The sequence below is a fragment of the Serinus canaria genome, chromosome 2 (assembly GCF_022539315.1).
Source record: "Serinus canaria isolate serCan28SL12 chromosome 2, serCan2020, whole genome shotgun sequence".
NCBI lineage: Eukaryota > Metazoa > Chordata > Aves > Passeriformes > Fringillidae > Serinus > Serinus canaria.
Genome location: NC_066315.1, coordinates 8,900,827 through 8,922,156, shown reverse-complemented (window position 1 = coordinate 8,922,156; position 21,330 = coordinate 8,900,827). Strand labels below are relative to the sequence as shown.

Here is a 21,330-nt window from a genome sequence, read left to right as displayed (position 1 = left end):
TACTGCATAAACTAGAAGAGATGCAAAGAATAATACATGTTTTACCAACATGTACCACCAACCACATTACAAATGAAGCCATGAAAGCCTCAGAGCAACACAAGCTGGGAACTGGTGTTAGGGAACATGATGTGCATAACTAACACAATATGTCTTTGATAACAGACTGAAATATTAAAAATACAACCACTCCCAACCTTTTAACAAGCTGCTTATGTAACAGCTAATAGTAGCCACAGAAATTACGATGATTAAGAGCCTATTTAGAATTCAAAGTATTTTTTAGTGTGAGATGTATACGGACTGACTTGTCCCAACAATGTGCTTTCTTCCCTATCCATATTAGGAGCTGCATTGAAAACACAATTTCCACTGTAGTGAAGATGTACAATTCTATGCAGTTGCACCACATCTGTGTCCCACTGCACGAGGACTTTAAAGCCCACCACCCAAGTCTTCTTTAGAATCTGGGGTCATGGTTTCTCATACATACAGTTAACACACTTATAAGAACACAAGCTTCAGTGACTTAAATGAAACAATTTTCATAGAAACAAGTATTTTAAAGCTCTGCAGAGTAACTAGTCCCTACTATTGATAAGAATATATTGTTTTCTAATAATAGAATAACAATAGCTGTCAGATATTCAAGTCACCTTAAAAGATTTACCCTTCTGTGATCCTCCCACTACAAAAAATAAATTTAACACTGAAGCCAATAATGTAACTGCTCAATATGCCTTCAGTTCAAAATAAAGTGTGAGGAAAGCCATATTAAATTATATTACTTTTGAAGCAACATCTATCCAAAGTGTAGCCTTGGAACATTTGTCTACTTCAGATAATAACATCTAAACACTATCAGTTCCCAAGAAAACCTAGTTCCCACAAATATTGTCAATGATATCACTACACAAAAACAGTTAAGAACATACTCTGGCCTATCCTAGGAGAGCATCCCTTATGCACATGTTGAACTTTAAAGTCAACAGAGCTTCAGAACACTCGATTGTTCTACACAGGAACAGGTACCCTACACTATGGATGACACATATGTAATATATACAGTCCTTCACATAAAATTAATGTACATTTAATATTTCACTGCTACAAAAAGAAACAAACAAATACCCAGCATAATTTCTGAACACTTTTTACATAGTAGCACATAGGAAAAAAAAGAAATCACCTGCAACATAGCCCCAACAGTCTTTTTATTTGGAATAAGCAAGTAAGTCTGTCTGGACCATCCAATTGCTTAACAAAATGAGAACTCTGTTTAATTAAATTCTGACACATCCATACCTGCAACAAGATATGCACAAGTTTACAGTTTATAATGACAAGTTCTATTGTCTATAACAACTCAGACAGTAGCATTGCAATGCTGTTATGGGTACCGTTGGAGGACTTACAAAACAAAAAACTCAGACTGAATCTTGTTCAGTTGGGAAAAAATTGCTACTCATTATAAAGTCCACGACCACCAAGTACTAAACTTTCAAATTTAAGACTGAGTTACACCATCTGGTAATTTTTTGTTTTTAAACAGCCATAATTCTTTAAGGTCCATTATTAACAGCCACTAAGAATCACACTTACTCATACATTTGGGAAGATGGCAGTGACTTTGCAATTGATATGCCAGCAATACTGAACAGTGAGAAAAAAAACACCACCCAAACACCTTGGGAATGACCATGGGGCTAAGTAGAAATATTGTCTAAAAATTAAAATCCTAATAGAAGTATAGTATTTTTTAAAACTTACTGTGAATAATATACATAGGATTTTTCAAGGCCTCCTATCACATACTATGTATGTGTGTGAGCACATGCACTTGTAAAATCTAATTTTAAGTTATTGTGACTAAATGAGAAACAGCAGAGTGCAGTGAAAAGTGCACTTGGAAGTGAAAGACTACTCTAAAAGTGCATGAAGTGCAAGTACTACAGATCAAAGTATGTGACAGAACTCACCAAACGCTTTGAGTCCTCATTCTGTCTGTAGAAAAAGAGTAACTGGCGAACTAAGAGAGTCAAATTCGCTCCATTAGCAGTGGAAAAAGTTCCTCCAGACTGAGCCAAATTAGCACAGCGATCAAATTCACTTCTTTGGATAGAGTACTTAAAAACAAAACATGCATCAATACATCAGTAATGGTCATGATTTACAACAGAGCAAAATCTCAGCTTCCCACCCAGTGAGGCTGCAAAGTAGTAAAACAGATACAACACCTCAGTTGAAGCCATAACTCCATTCTGTAACTCACAAAGTACAATTGCAACAACTGTTGCTTATCAAGCATCATCACATCAAACATTTTAGTCCAGTTTATTCAAACTAACAAACTTAAACAAAACTTCTTCTTAGGAGAATCTATCCAACAGCAACTTAGAACAACTGACTCAAACTACCACCTTAACCATACTGTAAAAAAAATTTAAAAGCTCCACTGGTGTGTGAAAGTTCTTAATACCTAATGCTTTTTATTGAATTTATCAGCTAAAAAAACATTGCAGGATCCCATTCAGGTCCAGTCAAATCCATGCTTTGCAGAATACACATTTGTTTACTAAAATATTGAGTTTGAAAAAAAAATGCCAAGAGGGAAAAAAGGATGCTTTCTCAAATACTCAAAACGATTTTTCAATGAAATTATTTATTACAACAAAGTCTCATTTTCATCAAAACTATTCAGCATCTTTCTAATTAAATAATCAGGTACTGACTTGATGTTTTCTGTCTCTGTACCCTCTGACAAATGACTGGATTATTATTGCATTTTTCAGCCTCCGCCTTTCTTCCTGTAAAACAAAGCAAGAAAACTGAAATCAACACCATAGGACTGACTCTAATTTTTACCATTTTATCAAATAGATTTGTATTCAATATGGCTTTTTAATGAAAATTAAGCAGTAATCATTAGTCAAATAAATTTTAATGTTCATACCCAATACACACAAATCAGTGAGAATGCTTTTTGTTTTTAAATGCAAATTTACCATTAAATATTGCAAAAGAGTATTTAATACTCAGTAAGTATGCAATAATACAGAAATCAACATAAATATTTTATTATTTTGCATAACTTTATTGTTAATGCATTTTATTAGACAAAGTCTTAACACTATGTTGAAAAATGTTGAAGGATTCACCAAATTCAATTACATCATTCCTCTTTCTGCACAGAGCAGCAAACATTGACAAGCCACTTATTTGTTTTCACTCAAATAATATAAAAGCATTATGATGCTGGCACAATTTAGATGTGGGGAAAGCAATAAAAAAAAATCAGTTATTTGGAGACAGTACCACTGTCAAAAGGAAAACGAGGCTTAAAGCTCACTCTGCCCCAGAAGCAAAATATATAAATTAATGAAAATTCTTAGTCTCTTTTCCAAACCAGACATATCTAGTGAATCCTTCCATGACATCTTCCTCAGAAAGTGGAAAGAGTAGCAAAAATCACCCTTTTACAATGGCTCTGAGGAACTGAAAGCCAGCTTGCTTGAGATGCTATGGAAAGAGCTCTTGGAGGGTTCCCTGACAACACCCGGGGCATATCCCATTACAATAAATATCTATGGAAAGTGGCTACTGTAATTATATTTCTAACAATGTCCATATGGTTTCTTAGGGAATAAAAGAGGGGAAATAAAGAGCTGTTCATGAACCTAGAGCTACAAAGCAGTGACTGAAGGAAAAGTACAAGGATCAAGAAGCATGCTTTAAAAAGAAAAATTTTAACCTAATCAATCCTTAAACTATATTGAACCTATAATTCTGAGAGTCACCAGGCAAAACAGAACACCAAAATGTTTCATAAATTTTATTAAAATACTTTTGGAAAGCTCACATAAACTTTCAAGTCCAAACCCTTGATTTCCAATTTATTGTCCTATAGTGAAACATCCAAGTTAAAAGCCGGACCTGAACTGACCAGAGAGAACACAAAACAAAATCACTATTCAAGGCCTATTTTACTTTTTCTGGAAAACTCTGGTTCTTAAAGCAACTTATCTGAATAAGCAGATTGTTGAAGACTAGCTGCCTCTAAATCATGGACCAAAATCAAAATTTTGATACGCCAAAGGGTATTTCTCTCTCCAAAATATTGACAGTAAAAGTGCAATCAGGAGAGAGTTTCAGAGAGGAGGTGTCTCTTCATAACCATAATGTAAGGCTCAACTAAAACACAGATAACTTCTCCTCCTCTCTAGGTACTGGTTTTATCTCAGAACACAATTGTCAATTAGAGACTCATAACTGCACAGGTTTTAAGTCTGAGGTCACTGCTAAGATTCTGCTACAGACAGCTTATAAAAGCCACAGCTGATTTTATTCTCAGAGGAGTCATTCATTTAGTGAAAACGTGCTCCATGCCACAACAAATCACTATGTGTACATGTGTGCACATGTATACCTGCACTGGGATGAGTGTGTGGTTCTGCATCAGCTTTGCACAGGACAGAAACAAGCAACTGAATGGGTTTATGGACCACAAAGGACAATTTTTACATATGTTGCCAAAGACTCATTGATCATAAAGCGGATTCATAATATGAAATTCTGAACTAACAGGTGAAATCTTGGTACTTTCATACTTGAACTTAGTCCATAACTACTGACCCATGTTGGAGAGGAAAAAAAGCACTGTCCACAGAAACTGAGATTAATCTAGCACGGGCCAAACACACCTTTAAGGGCCAAAGAGCTGTTTTCTTCACGAGCATGAAACCTGCATAGTTACATTTTTTAACCAGTATTTAACACCAATTTTTTTTTACTTCGATAGGAGGGGTGGGGGAAAAATGACAAAATTAACATACTGATTCAAATTCCATACTACTAAATTTTGGGTACTTCATTTCAGTGCCTATTCCTCCTTTGCACTATTCCAGCCTGAATTTTCCAGGGCAGTAAGCTTCCATCATAAACCAGTATTAAGGTTGCTTAAAACGTCACACATCAGCTTCTCACTGGTCCTTCATTATCAGGTGATTTCAAAGCACTTGAGATTTCTTGAATTCTTTTCAAAGAATCCAAGAATCACTGTTCTGATTTTACCTTCACAGAAGTGAGGTACACACTGGGGAAGTGAAGAACTAAAGGTCAGCCAAGAAACCATAGCAGAACCAGGAGCAGAAGAAAGTTTGCTGAGACTAACCATAGGAATAGATTATGAATAAGATAAAATTTTCAATTTACTAGCCAAATCCTCATTTTTTCTCAAAAAATACTAGATCCAATAATCACCAATATAAAGGGGAAATTTCCCTTTACACCAGTGCATGCTTATCTTCTTTTGAGATGAAAAGCACTTCTAAGGAACAGTTTAAAGCACTCACATTCTTTTGCCAATTAAAGCATACTTTAAGACTATACAGAACCTGCAAACTAAAAGAAAACATTGCTGAACTAAGTATGACAGCAGCAGAAGTGCTTTAAACTGTAAATGTAACACCAAAGGGAAATACAGCAGGCACACAAAAGTCTACAGGTTACTTTACCTCTCGTTTTCTCCTTTCTTCCTGAGTTCTATGAAGGAGAGAAGCCTTTTCTTCCTACAAGACACAAAGAAAGATACTATGCATTTTCATTCAAACACACTTCAACTGTGTTCAGGATATTTAATGCAGACTTCAGGGATTGCTCAAAATGAGTAACACAAAAAACATAGAGAAAAGTGTGTGTTAATCATTTTCTGAACTCACAAATACATGGCAGGCAGCCCTCCCAGAAGAACAGTGATGGAGGAAGTTATGTCCCTATGAAAAGGGAGCAGCAAACTGTAGTGATCCCAGTCCATGTTTGTGCTCTCAGCATCTCAATTACCCTGGCAATCACCAGCCATTTACAAATGGCAGAACTGGAGCACAATAAGGTCCCAGTCCCACCAGATCATACCAGAAGTCTGAGTGTTTTCCTTGCCTGGAGGGTACATAAATCCCTGGCCCAGGTGCACACAGCAAGCTGTGGCACGTTCAGAGCAATCACATCCTGCTCCAAAGCCCCTTGCTTTTGTCTCACTTACAAAAAAGCATGAAGCTCCGTTATTTACTTATTCCTTTTCTCAAAGCTTGTCCAGAAAAGATGTCAAGAGAGACACAGCATAAATGGCAGGAATTTTTTCTTTTAAAATCTTGAACTCTTCCCCCAAATTAAGGCTACACATCAAAACTTTCAGGACGGTGATCTCACCAACAGAGAAAAAGACAGGAATACTAAAGTGCTCGTGAGGCCCCAAAACCCAGTATTATTACAACAAAATAAACATGCATTAGTTTTTAAACCACAGTTTTATACAAGTACTCACAGATTACAATATATAAACAAAACTTTATTTGCAAGAGCCTCTTACTGGATGGTTCTGGGTAATTTCCAAGTAAATATACAACATAACTCAAAATTTTGATGCACAGTATTCAGTATCCACTGCAGGCAACAGGAGATGAAAGCACCCTAGCACCTTCCCAAATCCAGTCTAAAACACACAGCAGAATTAAGAAAACTATTTTCCTTTTTGACACTACGACACAAATGACGTATTTGTTTTCCTCTGTATGCCCGTATTAGCCTAGAGAAGTTACGAAATTAAAAAACACTCAAGCTGAAAATGTACTGTATTTTAATACAGAAAAATCAATTTGAAGTTGGCAAACAAATGCTTATAAAACATTTAAGTGCAGCTAAAACAACTGGGCTGGAATACTTTCAGTGTCTATCAGCAGACACAAAAAATGAGAGCAAAACTCTTCAGCACCTCTTTTTTGAAGATACAGATGAAGCAAAGTCAAGATTCTCTCGGTTTCTTTAGGATAGAAAATACTCTAAGAGACCACCAAGAAAGTGAAAAACAAAAAAAAAACCACAAGAAGGTTAACCATCTTTCCTCTAAAGACAGTATTTATGGCCAAAGACACCACTAACTACAGCTACTGCCCTCTAAAGACAGGGTTTGCTCCATGTGTTAAACACAGGACAAACAAACTCAAGGAAATCCATACATAGGGATGATGTATCTCCACTCAAGCAGTACAGAAAGGCAGACACAAAGACAAACAAGGTACTGAATTAATAACCAACAAATGGCTTAAAGTTTCAGGACTTTTTCAACAGCTGATACCTGATGCATTAAAGAAGTTGGTGAAATGTCCCAGTTTAGAAATAACTGTGCTGCAGAAAGCACCATGTAAAGTGGATTCCTGCTTAGAAAAAACATTTTGTAATTTGTCCTTACACTTCAGGGAGAAAGCAGAAAGAAAAAGCAGAACAAAATACAGAAAAGGGAAAACAATTTGCTACATGTGAATAGAGAAGAGAACGGTATGAAAAAACACAAGCAAAGACAGATAATACAAATTATTAGCAGATAAAGGAAAACAAGTGGTCAGAGGGTTTATCAGAAACAAACTATTTTAAATCATTTGAAGAGGGAGGGAGATGTAAAAGGACAGTGTATCATTAGTGTATCACCAGCTTTTCACTGATGAAGAACTGGGTCTTTAATCCAATCCACTCTGAAACTAACAAAAATTAAGTTTTTAGTCAGCCACATACTTGAATACTTGTAAAGAAAAACACCAACTTGTTAGACGTTGTTAGATGCTAAGACGTCATCTTACATTAAATAAAATAGAAGAACCATCCTAAGACAATAAAATACTCAGGTATAAGTACATCCCACCTTTAACAAATTACTATGGGTAAAATAATACTGTTACTCATGTTTACAAGATATACACAGATCTTAACTAAAGAACACATTTAAATTAAATTCAAGAAAAATATACCCCCTTAAAGAGTTATTAAACCAAGCTGGAATACACTGCCTCTTCAGAAATTAAAAAGTAACCATGAATGTACAAAAGAAAACAAACCTGCAGTAGGAAAGAGATGAAAAGAAATATGAAATAATCTTCTTCCAATACAAAGGGCATTCTATCAAATTCATTTCTTAAAGAGAGGTAACTGCAGTCACCTCTGAAATCCTCTCTGAATTGGCCCTTGACAACCAGCACTGTGAAAAGGAGCTGAACTCAGTAGCTGTTGTTCTGTGGCTGGCTGTGAACTACAACATGGTTACTGTAGTGACACCCGTTTGACAACTCCCACCCAGAGCCTCCCGACTGCTGCCAGCGACAGCCGCAGCTCCAGCACTGCTCCTGCTGCCAGAGCGCCTCACAGCAGGAGATGGCCCGACAGGAACTCCCGACAGCTGTTCCCAAAGAGGAACACCTGGCTCACTCCTGCTCCCCACCCTGCCCTGGGCTGCTCATGCCACCATCTTTCTTCTCCAGCCAGACAGGCACACATCCACTGTTGAGTCTGTCTTTCAAGGTAGGCAGGCAGAGAAGGTACGGAGAACGAAGCCTGAGCTTGTCCTGACTCTGTCACATCCTTAACTCAAAAGGAGTGAAAAGCCATTCCCTGAATCACAGTCCTGACTTTTTATCATGTGGTCTTCTTCCTTCAGAGCTTGCCCTCTCAAGTGCAGAACAGGGAATACACTGTCCATGAGTTTTTCCCAATGCAGGACACATCTGGCTGTCCCTTTTCTGCCTGAGGCTTTCTCAAAATGAGAAAAGACAACCAACCTCCTGCTCTAGCATGTGAGCTCAGCACCATGAAAAAACCCCATTTGAGAAGTTTTCTGTGGGGCATGGCACAAAGAAACAAGAAAGCAGAGAAGTACGAGACAGGAAAACATAGAGTGACATTACAGAAATGACTCCGAGGGTAAGACAGAAAGAGGAAAGAGGTGAACACAGAGAAGCAGACAGAGGACAGTACACAGAAAGGAAAACGTGTGACTGCCACCAAAGAAATGCTGAGTAACATCTGAAATGTTAATCTGTACGTGGGGATAAGATCCACTTCCTTCCATGTACTGTGCTGTTCATCACAGCCAAGGTCCTGGTGGCAGAAGTGCTCTAAGGCAGCAGTTGGGAACAGCCACATCTGACAGTGGCACAATGTCAACGTCAGTGCTTCAAAACCAGCAGTTCAATCCATCATGAAAAAAGAAAGTTGAATTAAAGTTGTTTTCTTATCCTTGTTTTGCTGAAATTCACTTTTTGGTTGCAGAAGTACAATTGCAGAACTCCTAGCTTTCACATATTCTAGTCGAAGACTGAATAAGCTACACGAATATAGAAACTATTACTCTTTTCCTTCTGCATTTGAACACTTTGTCTTGAGAGAAATAAACTTTTAGGCCTCTTGGCTCAAAATCCAGATTCAGAAAAACAAAATGTATACATAACTAAATTCTCTTCAACACTTCTAATATTTGTTGACTCCTAAAATCTGAAATTGAACAATCTTTGACAGCTATTTACTGGCTATCCTATAGCAAATAAATTAAAAACCTAAATATGCCCAGATGCAAAGATGAAACTGAATAATTATTTTCAGGTACTAGCTAAACACAGGGGTTTTTTTTAATAATAACAACACACTGAAGCAAAACTTTAATATTATTAATAAATGTTTGATGCTTCCTTCTATGTGAAGAAGGTTTATTTTGGTTAGTAGCTGAGAATGCTTTTTATTTCACATTACAAGAGGTCATGCAAAGTATAAGGCATGACTTTTTATGAAATTTTCTTTAAAAAACAAATAAACACTTGACCTTTTTTAATTTTTGTAGACAATTATAAAAACTTGTGTGGTTCTCATCTACAAAATCCAGGAACATGAATCTTTTTTTCTTTCCTTAAAATGAGGAACATGACTTTACAACTGAATTTAACTGGAACCACATAATCAGTAACAATCCCAAACAAATGAAGTGACCTAAGGAATTTATAAAATAAAATTCCTTTCAACACAAGTATTCAGTAACTCCAGCCAATAAATGGAAAAATTTTTAACATTTATTTTTACAGAATAAATGTGGCCACTGGGAAATATCCCTCACCTTCTCAACAATGTTTAAATCTCTTGACATTATTTTAGACAAGACAAACTCCAAGTGGGTTTTTTAATCCAAATAGTAAAAGAAATTTGCATTTTAAAAGGCTTACAAATGTCTTGAAATGAACCTCAACAATTTAAATTCCATTGAATATGTCTGAGTATGTTCAGCAGCCTGAAATCTTCTGCTTTTAACCAGTTTGTGATTCTTCTTAATAATGATGTAAATAATCAGATAAGTTTATATGCAGAGCAGACAATCCTGCAGAAAAAAAGGAGTTTGAACTATGCCCAGGAGAGGCATTTGGCCCTGCAAAGCCTGGCCTCACTGAAGTCAATGCCACAGTGCTAGCCAGAAAACACCTCAAATGAAATCTACTGTGGGATGTAGGGGGGATCTGGAACCTCTTCTATCATGGTACCCACAAAACCACACAAGGGGGAACCAGGATTTGACTGGAGGCTCTAGAGGCCAACTGAAATGCAAGAAAGCTGCTTCTGCATTTATGCTCAGTTTGTCCCTATTATGATTTCTAAGATGTATGTTGTACACAGAGCCGTAGGTGAGCTACTTCTAGTGAAACGTGGCCCTCCCCAAGGCAAGGGGGTTGGAAATGGGTAATTTTCAAGGCCCCTTCCAACCCAAACCATTCTGTGACTCAACATTTTCTCAGGAAAAAGGGAGGAAAATGTATTTATAAAAGCAAAGTTTTTGGTTTGAATCTGAAAAAAATAGCACATAACTGAAAATTACAATGTAATCACTGCTGTCAGCTAACTACAACTCCATCTTTTGTAGCTTGCTTTCAAATGAGAATTTAATTTGTTACAGAGAGAGATAAAAAAAATGCCAAAGAATCAAGGATGCATTAACTGTGCAGTTTCCTACTGACAGGCAGCCATTATTTTACAACATGACAGTCTCTTCATACTTCCATGCCACAGATCTGAAATTCCAAGACTATTTCAAGACTTAGGCTGTGATACTGCAAGATTCCAGCTGACCAAGGGTGAGGTGTGTACCTGCCCACAGAGCTACACCACGTGCCTGACAGGACAAAGGTCTTGGGGAGCAAAGCACTGCAATTCTTTCCCACCATTCAAAAATAAACACTCAATTTGTAATTCTAAGCTAGAATTCCCATTCTATAAATACTCATTCAGTAAATCCTTACCGTCATTTCACTTCCATTGTAGCATGGTATAGAGTCAAATAAATTATAACAAAATAGAAATTATTCCTTCCTGAAATTTTTAACTATTTTCCTCAATCCACCAGTAATAGAGAAAGAAAACTGGTTTTTAACTGTCCCATCAATGTTTATATGCTACAGGCATCTACCACAACAGCCAATCCCAGCATGGGCAGATCTCTCCATGCACTGGAAATTTTACAGCCTACTGTTTCTTTAATTTTAATTACCACAAGAAGTTATTTCATGTATAGACTACAGACAACAAAGTGGAAACAAGGTGCTTCTGGAGTTCTATCTCTGCACTTCAGCTGAAAGCAGGGGGGAATATAAACAATAACCTAATGTTTAATGTCATGCTACTAATTTAAGAAAGCAAATCAGAAACTACCAAATTAAAATATAAACAAACTTTGCAAATTTAAAATCTCTGATTAATAAAATGTCCATATGAAAAGAAATCACTAAGACTTTTTAAAATATAGATGGGGTCATCAATATTTGCTCATTAATAAGCTTCTATATCTTCCACAAAAAAACCCCAAAGATCAAAAAGAACCCCAAACTCAATGAGGTTGTTTTCACTTTCACTTTTGTGACCCTGCTAACTCATCTGTATCACAAATTCTAAAAAAGGAGGTGGTTTTTAAAATCATCTCATAATGCATAATAGTTTAAAAATACTCTATTACAAACAGTTTTGAGATTTGTAAAAGCATGGTTTAGATAGCTCAAGTGATACTGTACATTTGAATTAATATTCTTTTACCCATTTTTCCTGTTAGACTTCCAAGGTGTCATTCATACATTTCACAATTTAATCAAACAATGTGGAACTACAGAGACCCTTGTACACCTCAGCATTGGCCTGGGCAACCCCTGCATGGATGCAATAAAGCATTGCTACCTCAAATTTTTCTTAATACTACTGAAATTAATGAAGTAACACTAGGCCTGACTGTCCCAGGCCTAAAACCAATTCTGTGCTGTGCTCAACCTCATGTTAAAATCAGTGACAGCTGTCAGCTGTCCCCAAAAGGCCAGGTGACACTCCACCTAGCAGAAACATGTTCACTGCACAGGACACAGGGGATGGGCTGGGAAGCAGCCAGGTGAAGGCACCATCTGCTCCAGTCCCCTCACAGTTGGGTTAGGTGAGGCCAATCTGAGCTGCACCCTAAGCCAACCCTTCATGCACAGCTCTACATTTCCTGCCTAACACACCACAGACTACAGCCACAGCCTTCCAGGCAACAATTACTGTCCTGCACAAAACATCCATGAGTGATTCAAGACGGTCCCGTATTGAACTCCAGTAAGAGCACTCAGTTTTGGAGGCTACTTTACCTAAGAAGCACAAAAATATGGTTTGTGCTTCTTAGGTAAAGTTACAATTAAGTTACAATTGAACTAAATTTGAAAATTTCTTATGAAGAGCCTCATAAAGCAAAGAACAATGTTTTAAAGGTGATGATAAACTACCCCAAAAATAAAAATAATCTAATTTTAGAGGGTTTTATTTATTTATCACATTGTAAATAAAATCCTGTATCTACACACTCAAACACACACAACAGGGCCAACAGTCCAGATGAATCAGCAGATTCTTGAGAGTAGGTACAAAAGGAAAAGTTCAAGCACTGGCAATACCGCCTACATTTCTGCACTTCTGTACAATGCATTATTGTAATGCTACAATAATATTCTGAAAGGATCAGTCACTGAGGTAGTAATTTTGAGAACATTAATTTGCAGCCTGTGACTAGAACAAAAACAAGTGATGCTTGATATGGGTGGACTGAAGTGCCTCCCAAGAGCATGCACAATTCAGACCATCACACACATGAATTTAAGATACAAACAGCTCAAAACCAGACCCAAAGCTCTCTGGTTTTGTAATTCAGAAATTCCATACAAGCTAGTGATGAGCAGGCATACTAGATTCAGTACCTAACTGCCACAATTATGCAAGTCCCCAATTTTACTTCTATCACTGTGCTCCTACTGACAGAACATATTGAAGTCTGGCCCTGTGAGGCCTAAGGGAACACTACAGACACACATGGCAGTGCCAGACAGGTGCCAGCACATGTGAGCTGTGACCAACACAGTCACTGTTTGAGCTGCAGTTTCATCAGCAAAACCACACTTGTAATAGTGCTGCTGATCACTATTAGCTGTATTCACATCAGGCCCCACTGGCACCTTCAGCACTGACTGGCTCCTCAAACAGGAGGTTTTGTCATTGTTCTGCAGTGGTGCAACCACATTTGGGAAACTTCCCCAAACTGGGTACAGAGTTATTCTTGGCATTAAGCAGCCTGCATGGCCCCGGTGTTTCTGAATGATGCCTTCTTCCATCAGAGGAATCACAGGGCAAGGCAGGACTAAGTATGCAGCTAGCTGCCAAAAGCATGGCAGAGGTACAGTGTTGATCCTTCTGAAGTTATACGCCATTTGGAAGGGCAAGGGCATTTGTCAAAATAAAAGAGGTTTTTTTAGTATGTGTACCAAAAGCTGGAAGGATGTAATTTACAATTCAGCTTTCTGTAAAAATGAAGCCAATACGTTTGAGAAACATGATCCCAAGGAGCCTATGATGTGAAATAATGAGAAACTCACAGGACGTCTAATTCAGGCTTACCTAGAAACAGAGACCAGACAAAGTTAAAAGATAAAAGCAGATATATTTAATGAAGGGCCTTCAGGTACATTAAGAGCAGACAAAGCCTCCCCAAGGGGCTACACCCAAAATGGACAATGGTCCTGAGTTTTTCAGACAGATATAAAGTTTGGTCTATTTACATATCAGGGGTTAATCCTCCAATTACAGCTTCAGGTAATGAAGTCCTATTCCCCCAGTTTGCTCCCTCCCAAACCAGTTTTGTTTAGACCTTTCAGGGCCTGAGGCTGTAGGGTGTCTTCGGATAACAGGCCCAGATGGATTGTTTTGTCTAACCAAAATGTGAAGACAGTTAACTACAGTTTTTACCGAGTTTAGAGCTGTGCACTAATGCAGTATAGGATCTGAAAAATACAAAAGCCAAAATCTTAAGGCATCACATGGAACCCACAAACACTTCCACAGCAATCTCTGCTGTAGTACATTTTCACAGAAGTTCAGCTAAACTGCATTTAGAAGTAATTTTTATTACTGTTTAAATAAATTCTCTCTTTAGTACCATACACAGCTTCTGCAAATCAGCAGCTCTTTCAAGGACACTCTAGGATGTCTGTGTAACCATGATGCCCAAAGCTGCGTGTAACTGATTTGCACTGATGCAGCACAAGCACTCTGGTGAACCGATGTAGAATCATGAAATCTGTGCACCAGTCAGTATCAATCTCATCATGAACCACAACCTCTGCTGCACACAGTGAAGGTTATGCATCAGTTTCAGTTTCCAGTCCTTCACATGCTAATATTTGCCCTTGGAAATTTATGCCTGCATAACATTAATAAATTTGTCTCATATAATTAAAATAGACATAATTCTGATACATTTTCATGAATTGCTAAGTGTAAAAGAAGATGTTATGGCAGTTGCTTACTTCTGTAGGCAGCAACATGTTCAGCAAGAAACACTATGAGCAAGTCAGGGTCAAAAGTTGCACAGCACCTGAAGTGTACAGCCGAGGACCATAGCATGTTCTGCCAACTCCTACTTAAGCTGGAGAGTATTTATGGCATTTTGACTCATGTAATGCCAGTTTACGTGACCTAATGAACAGACATGTCTTAAGATAAACAGAAGATGAATCAAAGAAAAAGCTGCATAATCTAAATACAGTTCTGTATACAATCTCTTCATATTAAGTCAATATGCCAAAATGCAAACTTCACTGTGATTTTAATATCACAGATTGCAATATTTGTGTTCATTTCCTCACTGTACTGCCAAACCTTAAAAGTTTCCAAGAATCAAACTTGCTTTTAGTGCACAGTAATAAAAACTTATTTTTTTTACTCAATTAAAATTCAAAAATACTAATGGAAACACTCATTGGCTTCCCACACAGTCATCTCCAATGACAACGGGGAGACTCAGTATTTTCAGAGTGAATTAAAGTGACCCCTACAGATCAGACCCACTTCTAAAAACACTTTGTCCTTTCTGCCGTTCTTCCGAAGTCCTGTGCCCTTCACTGCTCGACTAAACATTTGCTTACCCTGTCCAATCAGCAAGATCTGAATAAATCATTCTGCTTCTTACCCATCAATAAACACGAGGAAATCAAATAGTCTGGCAGAGCTGACAATTAACTGCTACTAACCCTGCGCACGACAAATTGACTGAACCTAAACTTGACAGAGACCAACCCGGCGGCCCCGGCTCACGTGGACGAACCTCCCCCGGCAATTGGGGTTGTGTGAGGCTGTGTGTCCCACATCCCCCGGTGAGGTCCACGCCAGACATTCCCTCTGCAGGAAAATGACAGGAAGGCTCCGAGTCCTTTCCCCCTGGAAGACCTGGAGAGAGACTGCTTGGGAGGTGCCACCGGCCACGACACCGGGGATCGATCGATCGCCTGCGGGGGGGACGAGCCAAGGAGACATTTCCTCGCTTCCCACAATTCTTACTACACTACAAGCCTGGGATGGTGTGGCCTGATTATACAAAAAAATAATAATAACAGTGAAGCAGGGAGATCAGAGATAAAGACATCATCAGGAGGGGAGGGTTTTTCCCCTCTATTAAACCTTAGTCATCGCTGCTCCCATTTCTGAAGGCCCGACAGTAAATGCACCGAGAACAGGGCGGGGGGCGACAGAACAGACACAGACACGGGCACGGCCGGGCGCCGCTCCTTACCTTCCTGCTCGCTCCTCCGAGGGACACCTTGGGCCTTGTTTTGAAATCCCCTTCAAAGCTGAACATGTTTACAGCTTATCCCATGGGGAGCGGGGCCCGGCCGGCCGGCAGGGCGAGCGGAGGGGCCGCACGAACCCCCCGGGCTGGCGCCCCGCGGCCCGCCCGCCCCCGCGGGGCTGCTCCCCCGTCTCCCGCCTTCCCTGCGGCCTTCGCTATCCCGGTCGCCCCGTTCCTGACCGGCGGCGACGGCGGAGCGTAGTGGGAGGAGGGAGAAGGAGGAGGAGGGAGCGGAGGAGGGGGCAGAGGCAGCGCTCCCGCCGGCCGCGCAGAGAAGATGGCGGCCGCCCGCCGCCCGCCGGGCGCGCTCCCGACTCACGGCCGCGCCCGCCGCCCCGCCCCCGGCCCGCGCCGGCTGTCCCGCCTGTCCCGGCTGCCGATGCTCCACGGGAAACTCCCCTGCTCCGCGGGAAACTTCCCTGCCCCGGCCTCCGCTGGAGCTGCCTGAGGGTGTGCAGGGCCGGCTGGGGCTGCACTGCCGCACCCTGCCCAGACGAGCCGCGCTGAGGGCGAGAACCGAGCTGAGGGTCCAGCCGGGCTTTGGCATAGGGCTGCCCTCCTCAGCGTCGTTTGGCTACAGGAACACGATTGTTACACACAGACATATATGTATATAATTTGTACTTTTAGTAGCATAAGCATATCACAGAACAAATAAGGTTGAAAAATACCTCTGAGATCATAGAGGCGAACTTTTGACCAAACACATCCATCCACTAAGTGCCACATGCAGCTCCTAAACAACTCCAGGGACGGTGACTCCACCTCCCCGGGCAGCCCATTCCGATGTTTAATCAGCCTTTGCTGTGAAAAAATTCCTCCTATGGCCTACCTGAGGCATCCCTGGTGTAAGCTGAGGCCAGTTCCTCTCGTCCTGTGCTGGGAGAAAAGACCGAGCCCTACCTGGCTACACTTTCCTTTCAGGGGTTTGTAGGGAGGGATAAGAATTCAGAGACTTCACAGAATGACTGGGTTGGAAGAGACCTTCACGATCGAGTCAAACCCAGCCCCAAGACCTCAACTAAACCATGGCACCCAGTGCCACATCCAGGCTTTTTTTAAACATATCCAGGCATGGTGACTCCACCTCCTCCCCGGGCAGCCATTCCAGAACTTTATCACTCTTTCCATAAAAACCTTTTCCTAATATCCAGCCTGTATTTCCCTCGACACAGCTTGAGGCTGTGTGCTCTGGTCCTGTCAGTGCTGCCTGGAGAAAGAGCCCAGCCCCAGCTGAGCACAGGCACCTGTCAGGAGCTGTGAGAGTGATGAGGGCACTCCTGAGTCTCCTTTTCTCCAGGCTGAGCACCCCCAGCTCCCTCAGTGGCTCCTCACAGGATTTGTGTTCCCAGCCCCTCAGTGGTTCCTCACAGGATTTGTGTTCCCAGCCCCTCAGGGGTTCCTCACAGGGTTTGTGTTCCCAGCCCCTCAGTGGTTCCTCACAGGGTTTGTGTTCCCAGCCCCTCAGTGGTTCCTCACAGGGTTTGTGTTCCCAGCCCCTCAATGGTTCCTCACAGGGTTTGTGTTCCCAGCCCCTCTCCAGCCTCGTTGCCTCCTCTGGATGCACTCAGACATCTCAACATCCTTCCTAAACTGAGGAGCCAGCACTGGACACAGCACTCAAAGTGGGACCTCACCAGTGCTGAGTACAGGGGAAGGATGACCTCCCTGCTCCTGCTGGCCATTCCTGATCCCAGCCAGGATGCCATTGGCCCTTCTTGGCCACCAGGTCATTCCTGGACCTCTTCTTCTCCATGAAGAGATGGATGTGACCCTATTGCAAAGACTTCTTGATCAGGGTGAAGACTGAACACACCAATACAGGCTTCTGTGTAGCCATGACAATACACTTGGGAAAATACACATGATAGAGGTGGGCTTGGGAATGGGACCTCAGCTGATGAGGAGTGGAAACAGAAAAAGGCTGTAATGTAAAAACAGCAGACCCAAACATGAAACTACACCTGAGGATACTTTACATTTCTTAGCCCATTCTCCATTTTTTCACCATGGTTTACTGCATCCCTCCAGATACAGAGGTGGTACGGACAACAGTAACAAAAAGCAAAAAAGCAGTTACTCAGTCTGCAACTCAAGGTGGTAAATAAATATAGGTGACCAAATCCAGCTTTCCTTCCCTTCAGTGGAAATTTGATTTCACGAGCTTTAGCTTGTGAATTCTCACATTTGCATGTCACAACAAACAAATGGCAAGCACCCACGTCAGGAGAGGATGTATGTGCTTTGCAGTTGTTCATACCAAGAGCACAATGCTCTTTAATTGTTGTCAAGCTGACTGGAAAATGAATTATCTGTTCAGATTTCATCGGATTTGGATGATTCTGAAGAGTCTAAGTTTTAAAATTTCAGACTTTTCGTTAGGGAACGAGGAGTAAGAGTAAGCATTAGCCTGGCATTTCCCCAGATAAAATCGTCTCAGTATAAGCAAGCCTGGCTTCCCTAAATACTGTTTACAAATGCAGATGGGGTTTAGGATATTATGAAATACCATGTCAAATGTTTGTTCATGGTTTCAACACATTGCATTGCTGATGAAATATCCCACCACTCTGCATTGAAATTATTGTAAGTTTTTTTCCAAACATGACAGAATTCTTTTCAATTTGACTTTGGCCTTGATTAACTCTGTGTCTCATACAAAAAAGGACTAGTCTAGGTGTCCCTAGCAGTTAATTAATTAATTTTCATTAGCACAGAAGCAATGTGTTACATCATGAGTTTGTGCCATCTTTATCAGTAGCAAAGACAGCTTAGGGATGCAATCTCTCTTAATGTAAGAAGTGAAAGAAACATGAAACTGCAGAGAGCAGAGTTTCTATGAGGTAGGGTTTTCACTGATACACACTTGACATGTTCCAGCTCCAGTATCAGAAAGACACAAGATCTTCTACTGACCCTGGCTTTAACCTTCTGTAGAAGTGGTTAGTTAATGACACAGGCCCAAGTGATGAGTGTCTGAGAAATCTTGGTGATTTCTGGCATCCCCAGCACAGGAAGGACATCAGCTTGTTGTGCTGAGTCCAGAGGAAGCCACCAAGAAAATTAGAGGGATGAAGCACCACCCATATGAGGAAAGGTTGGGAGAATTGGGGTTATTCAGCCTGGAGAAGAGAACATTGTGGAGTGACCTCATTGTGGCATTCCAGTACCCAAAGGGAACCTGCAAGAAAGACAGAAAGAAAGTTTTTACCAGAGAATGTAGTGACAGGATGAGGGAGAATGACTTTAAACCAAAAAAAGAGTAGGTTCAGATTAGATACTAGAAAAAATATTTTCATTGAGGGCGGTGAGGTGCCACAGCATCTGTCACAATCAAGACAGCCACAATACATAGAGTGCCACCAGACACACTCAGAAAGCTTCATCCCTTACAGAGTAACATCATATCACATCAGAAGGCTGCAAATGTCTGTTCTTCTTGCTCACTAGCTCAACCTTTTATCCCCTCATGTTGATGCAGTTTACCTGTATGCCCTCTGTTCCCCTTGGTGGTTGGTCAGTGCCCCTGGGCACTCCATGGCTCATTGCTGTCAGTGCTGCTTACTGCTGCTCACAGCTGTGCCCACTGGGGATGAGGCTGGGCACAGCCCCACTCCCAACTACCAAAAACTGTGTGCCTGCAGTGAGGCACTGGACAGGCTGCCCAGAGAAGTTGTGGATTCCCATCCCTGGAAGTGTTCAGGGACAGGTTGGATGGGGCTCTGAGCAACCTGGCCTGGTGGGAAGTGTCCCTATCCATGGTGGGAGGCTTGGAACTGGATGATCTTTAAGGCCCCTTCCAACCCAAGCCATTCTGTGATTCTTTGATTTTCATATGCCCCTCAAGGCCATGACTGGTTTAATATTCTCAGGGAGCAGCAAGAACATGTTGTTCCGTGAAGAAAGCAAAGGGGATGTCCCCAGCACGGGCCCTCCCAGGTCAGAACATAATTCCACAGGATCCAGAGAGAGAGGGCAGAGCCTGGCAGTGGTGACCCAGGATTCAGCCCCAGGCAGGGTGAGTGGAAGAGTCCTGAGGGGCCAGACAGTGCTATGATGTAGTCCAAGGTGCATCCAGGAGGAAGGGCTGGAGACAGGTACACCTGAGCTTAGGGGGACTGATGAGCAGTGGGGTGAGTGAGTGAGTGAGTGAGTGAGTGAGTGAGTGAGTGAGTGAGTGAGTGAGTGAGTGAGTGAGTGAGTGAGTGAGTGCCCCAGATGTGGCTGTTCAGGGCCCTGACAAACACATACTCAAGTATGTAGGAATATTGCCCTTGTATGTGTGCTGTGTTTACTCACCTGCTGAAATCTTTCCCATCTTTTTAATCTTTTTTTTTTTTGCACATTCCACAAGACTTTTTGTGTTCTCCTAGTCATAGTTCTCTGCCCTGTCATTGTACCATTTTTCCTCTGTACACATGTGTACACACTGCTCCCAGGTACAGATGGCTTGGTCCAGTTGTTTATCAGATGCAGTCTATGAAAAAGGTTTCATTCCTCAACGTTTTCTTCACTGCTGAAATCAAATTTCCCAAGTGTGTGCAAATACCATCTTTTTTTTTGTAAATGCACACTACAGAAATTAAAACAGCTGCACAAAGGTAGTGACAGCTGAGGAAACATGGGTAAATTGTGTTTCAATCCACATTACAGAGAAACTTATCTGTAGGGTGTCTCCAGGGCCTGCTTCTAGGTGTCAAGGGACAGGAAAAACCTGTGGTGCCCATATGGCTGTCATAAGATCTTTCTTTTCCACTGTGAGTGGCTGGGAGTAAAGCCATCTTCTGAAAGTCTCTTGTTGACACTTCTGAATGTCTCTTGTTGAGCAGAAGAAAAAGAGCAATGAAGATTTGGTGGGTAGCAATAATAACAAGAAAAATTATTCCTTCCCTACAATGACAAAGATCTTGAGTTGTTTTGCTGAGTGCCAAGGATAACATTATGGAGGTGGCTTACAAACTTTTAAAATTATGAGCTCCTGGTACCTTGATGTAAGTAGCAGCACATTCTGCCTCTGCCAGAGAGATTTTTTTATTTTTGTAAATACTCTTTCTGCATATTAAAACAAATCAATGGCACTTAAATTTTAGAAGGAAAATAAATATTACTCATGTTTTACCCTTTTAATGAGTACTGTTTTATATCTACAATCTTTTTTCTATTCTCAGACTATCCCCAAACAATTTAGGTTCTGATGCATTGTCCTTCTGGCCTCATTCTGTACACACATTCCTGATTTAGACAGGGTAAACAATCAAGACTGTATTTGGCAATTGCTCAGTTCTGTAGGATATGATGGCCAAATTGTCACCACCCTACCATTACATTCCATTCCCTATGCAATT

General features: G+C 40.8%; 1 protein-coding gene across 1 annotated transcript in view; it reads right to left on the bottom strand.

The window, feature by feature from the left end:
* The window catches only part of UBE3C (ubiquitin protein ligase E3C), a 70,683-nt gene extending 54,402 nt beyond the window's left edge, over positions 1–16,281 (bottom strand). Inside the window, exons 1-5 of the mRNA XM_018909184.3 lie at positions 15,929–16,281; positions 5,514–5,567; positions 2,733–2,807; positions 1,980–2,126; positions 1,190–1,305 (exon numbers count right to left, since the gene is read on the bottom strand). Coding sequence (XP_018764729.2) covers positions 1,190–1,305; positions 1,980–2,126; positions 2,733–2,807; positions 5,514–5,567; positions 15,929–15,994 — 458 coding nt within the window. The 5' untranslated portion in view covers positions 15,995–16,281. The remainder of the gene's footprint in view (positions 1–1,189; positions 1,306–1,979; positions 2,127–2,732; positions 2,808–5,513; positions 5,568–15,928) is intronic.
* Positions 16,282–21,330: the final 5,049 nt, after the last annotated feature.